The 8,750-nt window shown below is 56.7% G+C and overlaps 2 protein-coding genes across 4 annotated transcripts in view; one reads left to right on the forward strand and one right to left on the reverse strand.

Annotated features, from left to right (window-relative positions):
• Positions 1–594, forward strand: part of lama5 (laminin, alpha 5) — a 64,464-nt gene extending 63,870 nt beyond the window's left edge. Inside the window, 3 exon segments of the mRNA XM_030118753.1 lie at positions 1–132; positions 213–365; positions 460–594. Coding sequence (XP_029974613.1) covers positions 1–132; positions 213–362 — 282 coding nt within the window. The 3' untranslated portion in view covers positions 363–365; positions 460–594.
• A 4,518-nt stretch (positions 595–5,112) lies between these two features.
• Positions 5,113–8,660, reverse strand: LOC115408178 (proteasomal ubiquitin receptor ADRM1-like). Of its 3 annotated transcripts, none has more exons than XM_030118794.1 (10): positions 8,573–8,660; positions 7,223–7,442; positions 6,864–6,980; positions 6,441–6,648; positions 6,269–6,347; positions 6,047–6,189; positions 5,829–5,966; positions 5,606–5,763; positions 5,433–5,535; positions 5,261–5,352 (listed from the first exon to the last, which is right to left on the reverse strand). In XM_030118794.1, exons 2-10 carry the CDS (start codon positions 7,430–7,432, stop codon positions 5,261–5,263), a joined length of 1,248 nt encoding a protein of 415 aa, XP_029974654.1. In that variant the 5' UTR covers positions 7,433–7,442; positions 8,573–8,660. The 3 variants fall into 3 exon arrangements, with proteins under 3 accessions (XP_029974651.1, XP_029974654.1, XP_029974652.1); XM_030118792.1 differs by having other exon boundaries at positions 5,829–5,969; XM_030118791.1 differs by lacking the exon at positions 8,573–8,660 and having other exon boundaries at positions 5,113–5,352; positions 5,829–5,969; positions 7,223–7,432.
• Between the last annotated feature and the right edge of the window lie 90 nt (positions 8,661–8,750).

Below are 8,750 nucleotides of genomic sequence, written 5' to 3' on the forward strand. Positions count from 1 at the left end.
GACCACTTCCTGTGCCTGGCCGTGCTTCAGGGCAGACTCAAGGTCTTCTACGACTTCAGCGGCTCCCTGATGGAGCTGGAGCCCAAAGACCCGTCGGAGGACCTGAGGGTCGCCGACGCCGACACCAAAGCTGTAAATCCCACTCCCGTTTTTTGCCGAAGCCAAACCGGCGCAGCGTTTCCTCACCTCGATTCTCGACGGGTGTTTTCCAGCTGGAGATCATAATCCTGCGCTCCAGCCCGAACCGACTGGTGGTGAGGAACAACCGCGTCACGCTGTACACACAGACGTTCACGGAGAACATCCCCCCGTTCTCCAGCCGCTACTACCTGGGGGGGGGTCCCGCAGGACAAGCTGCCTGAGAGGTGTGTCCCGCCTCCAGCCTTGAGTCTCTGGCAGATTTCTGGTGCAGAGGAAAGGCGTCGCAGGTCCTCACGGGGTCCGTCCCTCTGTCTCCAGGTTGAAGCCGACGTTCTCGAACCAGGTGTCCGTTAAGGGCTGCTTCAGGAACGTGAAGGCCCACAACTCACACATCGACCTGAAGAGGATGAAGAGCTCCGGCGTCAGCTTCGGCTGCGACAGCGACCTGCTGGTCAGACTTTCGGGGCGTTGTGACGCCGATTCGCCCGTCGGAGCGCCCGGCTGTGACGGTGTTGACGTTCTCCGCCTGTGTCTGTCCAGGTGGCTCGGGAGGCTCACTTCAGCGGTCAGAGCTACCTGGACCTGGCTCTGACCAACATCCCCACCCTCAGGAACAACTTCTACGCCAGCTTCAGCTTCAGAACCGACAGCACGGACGGACTCATGTTCTTCCACCGCGATCAGGTGGGAGGGGACTTCCTGTTGGCCGCGGACGGCGGATGTCCTCGATCGCCCGTGTCCCCGCCTGCTCACCCCCTGCCGTGTCGTCTCCTCCCACAGGAGGGCGTCTGCCAGGTGTTCCTCCACGGCGGCCACGTCGTGGTCCGGGCCGGCAACGGGGAGATCAAGACGCAGAAGACGTACAACGACGACAACAGTCACTACGTGGCCGTCTACAACAACGTCAACGGGTAGGAGCAACAACGCTAACGCCCAGGCTTTAGAGCATCTTCCTCCAGCTTACTCATTGAGCCAGGTGGTGCTGATGGCACCAGTAACACAGGTTCCGGTCCAGAAGTTTCCCCGTGGCTCATGTCCTACCTTCGAAGCTAACACTTAGCTTTAGCGTTCTTCAGGAGGGAGCAGCTCGGTTTATACTGGACTCCTGTTTATACTCCTGGTTACTGCAGGGAGCACCTCTCTAGATGTCCCACTCTAGCTAGCAATTAGCATTAGTGTCCATAAATAACAGTTATCAGCGGGAATCTGCTAATGCTAATAATAACGGTGCATAGATTAGCAGGACAGGCTTCATTGAGTCAGAAAAAAGTTTGCAGTAACTAAAAGCAGCTCGCCCGGCTCCTGGAGCGTTTGTGGAGTGTGTCCTCACACACCGTCCGCCCGTCCCTCATCAGGATGCGTCTGTACGTGGACGACGTGCTGGAGAAGTCCAAGGAGGGCGTCCGTCTGGACAGCAGGGGCAGGGGGGCCACGGCCACCGGGGGCAGCACCTTCCTGGGGGGGATGCCCGACCAGACCTTCACCAACCTCACCGGGTGTCTCAGCAACGTCTTCATCAAGAGGTGAGAGTCCCGAGACCGCCGGGGGGGGGGGGGGGGGCGGCGGCCTCAGGGGGGGCACCGGCCTCAGGGGGGGACGGCGGCCTCGGGGGTGGGGGGCCAGCGGCTGATGTCTTGACTCCTCCTCTGCAGGGACTCCAGTCCTCAGATGGTTCTGAACCTGATGAAGGCCAGAGAGAACGTCAACGTTCCTCTGGACTGTCCCGCCGCCAAGAAGCCCCAGCAGATCGTGGCGGTTCCGCCCCGACAGGGCGGCAAGCACAAGGTGAGCCCGGCGGGGGGGCGAGGGGGGATGGGAGGGGGTGGAAGGCTACCAAACCGACCCGACCCCACCTGGTTGAGCGTCTCGTGGTTAAAAAGTAACCGGGGAGGTTTTGATGTTTGTTTTTCTGAGCTCCCGTGACCTTTGACCCCTCACAGGGAAAACACAAGAAGCCGTCGGGGTCCCGCAGCCGGAACACCCGGGACTCGTGCCAGGGCGAGCTGTCGCAGCGGGAGGGCGGGGCCACGCACTTCAGCGGCTCCGCCCACAGCTACCAGACATACGAGCTGCCGGCCGGATCGCCGGGCGCCACGTGAGTCCCGCCCCCTCCGGCTCCTCCCCCTCACTCCCCGCCCGCCCCCCTCTGATCGGCTCTCTGCCGGCAGGCCGGACGTCTCCGTGGCGCTGAGGATCGACTCGCCGGACGGCGTGGTGCTGCACGCCGGCGGCGGGCGGCGCGGCGCCGCCGCCGTGTCGCTGGCCGTGTCGGACGGACACCTGCTGCTCCTGGCGGACGGCGGCCGGAGGAAGGTCAGCCTGCGCAGCCGCAGGAAGTACGACGACGGCCGCTGGCACACGGTGAGCCGCCGTTCCCACGGTTACCGTTCCGCTGAACTCCGGTCTCCTGAGGAGTTAGCGTTAGCTTGCGCGTGTCGCCGCAGGTGTTCGTGAAGCGTGAGGGCGAGCGCCTCAGCCTGGTGGTGGACGGGATCGGCGCCCAGTCCAAGCGAGTCGCCGGAGCAGAGCTGAGCCGCCTGACGGGGCCGCTGTACGTCGGAGGAGCGCCGCCGTCTCCCACGGTAACCGCGGCGCCTTCACAATGAAATGAAGTTGAAAAACACGCCGATCGTCAGTCGTGAAGTGTGGATATTTGTAGAAAAATAATCGTATTTTACACTGAAGTGGACGTTTTAATAATTGTCAGTTTGAAGGTTTTTCTTCGCCATTTCAACATTTTTACAACTTTCGAAAAATATTTTAAACTCTTCCTATTTTTACAGCCTTTTTTGTTTTACCTTTCTTCTTTTTTTACCATTTCATTTATTTTTAGCCTTTTTTTTAGTCATTTGATCAGTTTTATTATTTATCGCTATTTTATTATTTTTACATTTCAGTCCTTTTTTTGAGCTCTCAGTGAATATATTTTTGGCGATTTATTTTTGTTGACCTTTTCAGCAGTCTGACCTGTTTTTTCATTCATGTCAGTCACAGCAGTTTTCAGTCGTTTAGTTTTTGCACTCTGTTTATTTTTATTTGCCATTTTTTGCTTTTTCAGTCTTCTCTCTTTCGTCTGTTTGGATTCGATGTTTAGATTTCTCAGAGTCTCGTATCGTCTGAAGTGAGAGGCGGTGTGCAGGTGACCTCTGACCTCTGTCCTGGCAGCGCGTCGGGGAGCGTTTCTCCGCCGGACCTGGTCCTGAACGCGTCTCTGTGTCTCCCTGCAGGTCCCGGGCTCCGGGGGCTTCGTGGGCTGCGTCAGGGACCTGACCCTGAACGGGGCCCCGGTAGGAAAGCCCTCCCACAGCCAGGGGGCGGTGCCCTGCTTCCTGGACCCTCTGCAGCCCGGAGCGTACTTCTCTGGCGAGGGCGGACACCTGGCCATCGGTAGGTCTCCTCGCTGCTCCTCACGACCCCTGACCCCTGACCCCTGACCCTGGTTCTCACCCGATCCCCCCTCCCCGCAGACGAGTCTCTGGTTCTGGGCCGAGACCTGGAGATCCAGCTGGAGCTTCGACCCGTCTCCAACTCGGGGCTGCTGTTGCATGCTGGGACGTCCGCTGATCACCAGCTGAGCCTGGTCCTCCAGCAGGGACAGGTGAGGGCGGGGCTTCGGCTCCCGGCTTCCTCCCACCTGGAGGAAACGCCACTGAGACTTCTGGGGTTCCAGGCCTGTGAAGAGTCTGTCTGTTCGTTCATTCTGTTTTTATACTGTCTTATTGATATTTTAACTGAAGCAACGCCGCAGCGATCGGGGATTACTTTAGTATTTCTGATGTAATCTTGAAGAGTATCGTCAGTCATGAACGGAATTAATAAAATAACAGCAGCAGAAATGAAGGAAAGACGCCTTCAGTTTGACAAAGCAGCATGAAGAATGAATATCTGATTAGAGGAAGACATCATGAGTGGATTTTGTGTGTGTGTGTGTGTGTGTGTGTGTGTGTGTGTGTGTGTGTGTGTGTGTGTGTGTGTGTGTGTGTGTGTGTGTGTGTGTGTGTGTGTGTGTGTGTGTGTGTGTGTGTGTGTGTGTGTGTGTGTGTGTGTGTGTGTGTGTGTGTGTGTGTGTGTGCGTGCTCCAGGTGACGGTGTCTCTGAACACCGGTAAAGGAGACGTGTCCACGTCCTTCAGTCCGGAGGAGCCTCTGTGTGACGGACGCTGGCACAGCATCACAGGTGCCTCCTCCTCCTCCTCCTCCCCCCACCCAGACCGCTGCTCCTCCCTCGCTCTGACCTGTGACCTCTGACCCCTGTCTGTCTGCTGCAGTGGTGAAGAAGAACAACGTGCTGCAGCTGCAGGTGGACGGAGCGTCCGACCACAGCGTGGGCCCCAAGCAGAGCCGCCCGGCCGGCGCCAAACTCACCGTGTACCTGGGAGGAGCTCCAGGTGAGAGAGCGCAGCACCGCGCCGGCGTCCGGGTCCGCCCCGTGACCTCTGACCCCACGCCGTCCCCTCTCTGTCCTCCAGATGGCGCCCCCGTCCCCTCGCTGGCCGCGGACCTGCCGGCCTTCCACGGCTGCGTGCGTCACGTGACCATCAACCGCCGGCCCGCCATGCTGTCCAGGCCGCTGGCCGTGCACGGCGCCGTGGGCACGCACGGATGCCCGCACGTGTAGCGCGCACGCACACACACAGTCTTAGCCTCACATTCCCGGTGGTGGGCGTCGTGTTACGGTAGTTAATTTAAAGTACATGAATATTTATTTCCTCTTGGTATTCTGTTACCGCCGGGTTCGAGGATCGGCTCTTTGATCTCCAGCTGTTTCGGTTTCTCCGATCGGAAGTGAACCCGTGTTGAGATTTGACCTTTGACCTCCTGAGTCGTTACACTGGACTCATCCTGCAGCAGGGGCTCATGGGACGCCGTGGCTCGTCTTGCGTTGCCGGTGTGATGTAACCACTTTGACCTCTGACCCTCACCCCCCCACTGTATGTCCCAATAAAGCCTTTTCATACGAAACACGGTTTGGTCTGATCGGTGACTTTAATTTGCTTTTATTAGAAGAGTTGGAAAGGAAAGGCGCCGAGGCCGGGGTCTCCTCCGGGGCGGAGGCGCCGTTGGTCCTGAGGTGGAGGAAGGAGGAGGGAGAGGGAATGTGTGCCGCCGCCGCCGTCGTCTCAGTCCAGCGTCATGTTGTCGTCCTCGTCGTCCTTCTTCTTGTCCTTGGCGTCCTTGCTGCCCTGCATGGCCCGGGCGAACGCCTCCACGTCTGGAAAACGAGCGCAGCGCGGGTGAAGCGGGTCGCCGTGGCGACGCGGGTGAAGCGGGAACCCGAGGCTCCGGTCTCACCTCCTTTGTTGGCGGCGTCCACGGCGTCGGCCGGCAGACCGAACTGACTCATGAGGGGGCCCAGCTGCCCGGAGGCCAAGGCACTGCTGAACATGCTCATGGACTGCAGGGCAGAGAGCAGAGTCAAACTACAGACCACTGGCTGGGGGGGGGGAGGAGCGCCGGGCCGGTACCTGCTGGAACTGGGGCGAGTTGAGCGTGTCCTGGATCTCCTGGCCGCTCTGCAGCAGACTCTCGCCGCTGGGCAGGAAGGGCAGCAGCCGCTGCTGCACCTCGGCGTTGGTCAGGATGGGGGCCATCATCTCCGGGGTGCACACGCTGGTCAGGTCCACTGCAGGACAGCGTCACGTTAGACCAGCGCACTCAGTTCCTGGGGGGGCGGGGTCTGCCACTCACCTGCCGAGCCCTGGGCGGCCGCCGCGCCTGCTGCAGGGACGTTCATGGTGGCCAGGATGCTCTGGAGGTCGCTGAGCTGGATGGGCTGGTGGGCGGAGGGGCTGCCGGCGGAGGCCGGGATCGCCGGGGTCTGAGTGGCTGCTGGGGGGGCGGGGGGGCAGCTCAGAACCAGCGGGGGACCAGCAGTCCCTGGACGGCGAAGAGAGACGGAAGCCTACCTGGAGCAGCAGGAGCAGCAGTGGAGGAGGAGGAGGAGGTGGTGGAGGCAGCAGGAGCAGCAGGGGTGGAGGGGGTCTGAGAGGAGCTCAGTCTGGGGGCGGAGCCAGAGGAAGGAGTGGCCGCAGTCGATTGGCTGCGAGAGCTGAAAGAAAGATCCCAGCATTGTGAAGGTGTGTGAGACTCCTGACGGACAGGAAGCGGCTTCAGGCGCTGCTGCTCACCTGGACGAGGAGCTGCTGGTGGCCGGACCCCCGCTGCCCAGCAGGTTGGCGAGTCCAGGTCCAGCCAGGGCCCCGAGACCTGCACACACACACACACACACACATCAACACGGGCCCAGAGCGAGTCCAGCTGCCGTCCTGTCCCGAGCTCAGGGAGCGCCGGCGGACTCACCCAGGCCCCCCAGCCCGGTGGGGCCGATCAGCTGCATCAGCTGGTTGTGGCTCATGTTTCCCAGCAGGTTCTGAAGGCCTCCTTCTCCGCCCAGCGCCGACAGCTCGTGGCCGCCGCCCCCGCTGCCGGGGGCTCCGGGGATCGGCGGGTTGTTCAGGAACTCGTTCACCTTGCGGCAGTACTCCTCGTCTTTGTCCGTCTTCGGTTCCTGGGGGCGGGAAGCGAGATCGGGGGACGGATTCAGGTCAAAACTTTGATCTTAACACACATTAAAGCTGGCTGAGATTTAGAAGTTGTGTGGGTTTGCGCTCTCTCTCTCTCTCGAATGAGACCTCCTCTTCCTCCCACTCCAGCTTCCCCTCTTCAACAGCCATCTGCTCTCACATGAATGAGACCAGCTGCTCCTCATCCTCTCCCTCTCACCTGCATCCAAAAGAACAGCCTCTTGGATCCGGCCTTGAATTTCAGCACGTACACTCGTCCGGTGGTGCACTGGTTCACCCTCTTGAATTCACAGTCGTCCGGGAAGATGATGAGATCCTGAGAGGGGAGCACAGCACCAGATGCTCTCAGCTTCGTCTCAAAGCCACAATTCAGTGTGATGGATTTGTGATTACCGGTTAAGTGAAAATAGAAAAAAGACACAACAAGCAGTGTGTTACAAACCCTTTTATGTGTTATTAGAAATCCAACAAGTCCCTTCACAACAAAAGAAGACACACAGGCTGTACCGAGTACGAAGAGAAGAAATAAAGAGAAAAGTGAAATTTCTTCTGCCTCACGTCATCAACGTTCCCGGTGGTTCTGTCCTTCCAGCAGAAGTGGATCAGGGAGTCGTCAGACTGCTGGATGTACACCATGCCCTTACGTTTGTCCGGCATCACGATGTTCCCCTTCAGGGTCATTTTACCAGCACGAAACTCCACCAGGTACTTGCTGGAGCTTCCTCTGGATCCACTGACCAGGCTCGGGAAGAGAGCGCCCGACGACATCTTTGAATCTCTGGGAAAAGCCCAAAAACAGGGAAATAAGAGGACGAAAAGACTCGTCCATCCCTTCATGAAGGCATTCTAATCCATAACCACGCTCCTGGACACGGAGCTCAGCTCTGATCATGAGTTGTTTGGTATGTGTTGACTTAAGATGGAATGCGCAGAAAACGCTCAGGTCCGAGGTCCTCTGCAGCTTCCTCTGGAATGTTTAACATTTAATGGATTGTTTTCAACTGAAGAACAAGACTCATCCACCACATAGCACTGAGTCGCTGGGAAGGTTATTGTCTGGATGTTTGTTGCTCTGACTTGTTTGGGGAATGACAGTTTTATTTTTGGTACTGAGGAGAACTTTAGAGGACTTCATTCTGCCAGCTTAGCATCAGCTAGAGCGCCGTGTCGACATTATTTATAAGGGGCAAACATTAAGTAGCGGACACCTAAGGAAATACTTCTACTTTGCGTTTACTGTAATACAGTTTGGGTGCCACTATTTTAAAAGGGATTTTTACAATGTCTACGTACATAATCAAGTCAACACAGTGACAGATAAAGTTGCTTCGCAGTGTTTTCACTTACCTGGCAAACCCAAAACTTTAGACTGAAACTTTTAATCCAGCTCCACGACCGAAATAAATTCAGTTAAAAACCTCAGGGCCCTCTTAACGCTATTCTGAGGAGGTATGCATGAATATTATATAATTTTATAAGTATTACATATTGCATGAAACGCAATACTCTATAATAAAGACTGAAAAAAGTTTATGGGGCATAAACAAACCAAAAGAAAACAACGCGTTAGCTTGACGAGGCTAATTTGAACTAATTTGGTCCTTCAGTTATTTCACAAAGATTTACAGACAAGATCGTCATATTAATTCATCACACTGAAGTTCACGCACGATAATAACACTCCTTTGAGAAGTTTGAGTCTGTTTGTTCGACTTTTACGACTTTTAAACCGCGACACTAACAGTGGCTGTTAGCCAATGCTAACATTAGCCCATGACGCGGCTAAAAGTGAAAACTTTCATTGAGTTAAAGTTGTTCAAACTGAATGAATAACCATCACTACCAATAAAAGTAACCTCTGATCCAGTTTTTGATAAAATGAAGTAATTTCTGAAGGCTTTTGTTTACCTGAAGTTGCTCTGTGAAGTTTTTCGTGCTCGTCACGTTCAGCCTTTTCACTTCCGGTTGTGCCGCGCACCCGGACGCTCGGCGTCGGCAGCGCGCAGAGTCGGAGTGGGCGTGGCTTGGTGCTGGAGTTGACAGCTCGTTGCCTCTAGATGTTTCATGTTAACTGGTTCCCATGTTA

Source organism: Salarias fasciatus, chromosome 20 (assembly GCF_902148845.1).
Source record: "Salarias fasciatus chromosome 20, fSalaFa1.1, whole genome shotgun sequence".
NCBI classification, from domain to species: Eukaryota; Metazoa; Chordata; class Actinopteri; order Blenniiformes; family Blenniidae; genus Salarias; species Salarias fasciatus.